Source organism: Bison bison, unplaced genomic scaffold, assembly GCF_000754665.1.
Source record: "Bison bison bison isolate TAMUID 2011002044 unplaced genomic scaffold, Bison_UMD1.0 scf7180017864158, whole genome shotgun sequence".
Lineage (NCBI taxonomy): Eukaryota > Metazoa > Chordata > Mammalia > Artiodactyla > Bovidae > Bison > Bison bison.
The window spans coordinates 4,386,591-4,387,058 of record NW_011494730.1 but is presented as its reverse complement, the minus strand read 5'-3'; the positions used below and the strand labels follow the sequence as shown (position 1 = coordinate 4,387,058).

Genomic DNA, 468 nt, shown 5'->3' with positions numbered 1-468 from the left:
CCTCCGAGACCACCCCAGGGGGCGGGCTGCATCACCCGAGGTGACCCAGCCTCTGTCACACGGCTTCGCTCTCCCCTGGCCCGGGCCCTCCACCCCCAGTACCTGTTTGTGAAGGTTGAGGCTGTCGATTTCGGAGAGGACCCAACCCACACTGCCATCTCCACCACAGACCAGAATCCGGAACGTGTCAAACTTCTGGAACAAACGCAAGCTGCCAAGGAAACAGAATGTCAAGGGCGTGAGATCCGTTCTAAGGGACAGATGACAGCCAGTCGGTCCTGGGCCGGGTGCCCTCCTGTGCTCCTCTCAGCTCACCCTGAAACAGCCTGCGGGGGATCGGAGCCCCGCTGCGCTCACACTGCACCCGCTTGGGGCCACAGGCACCGAGAGCGAAGGCCTCCCAGCCTCGCCCCCGCCCCTGTCAGCCAGCACCCCCGTGTCACTCAGGAGCCCCAGGCTGCAGCGCGC

The 468-nt window shown here is 65.2% G+C and overlaps 1 protein-coding gene across 1 annotated transcript in view; it reads right to left on the bottom strand.

The window, feature by feature from the left end:
- DGKD (diacylglycerol kinase, delta 130kDa) overlaps positions 1-468 on the bottom strand; it is an 80,762-nt gene that overhangs the window by 26,389 nt on the left and 53,905 nt on the right. Inside the window, exon 11 of the mRNA XM_010841256.1 lies at positions 103-211. Coding sequence (XP_010839558.1) covers positions 103-211 — 109 coding nt within the window. The remainder of the gene's footprint in view (positions 1-102; positions 212-468) is intronic.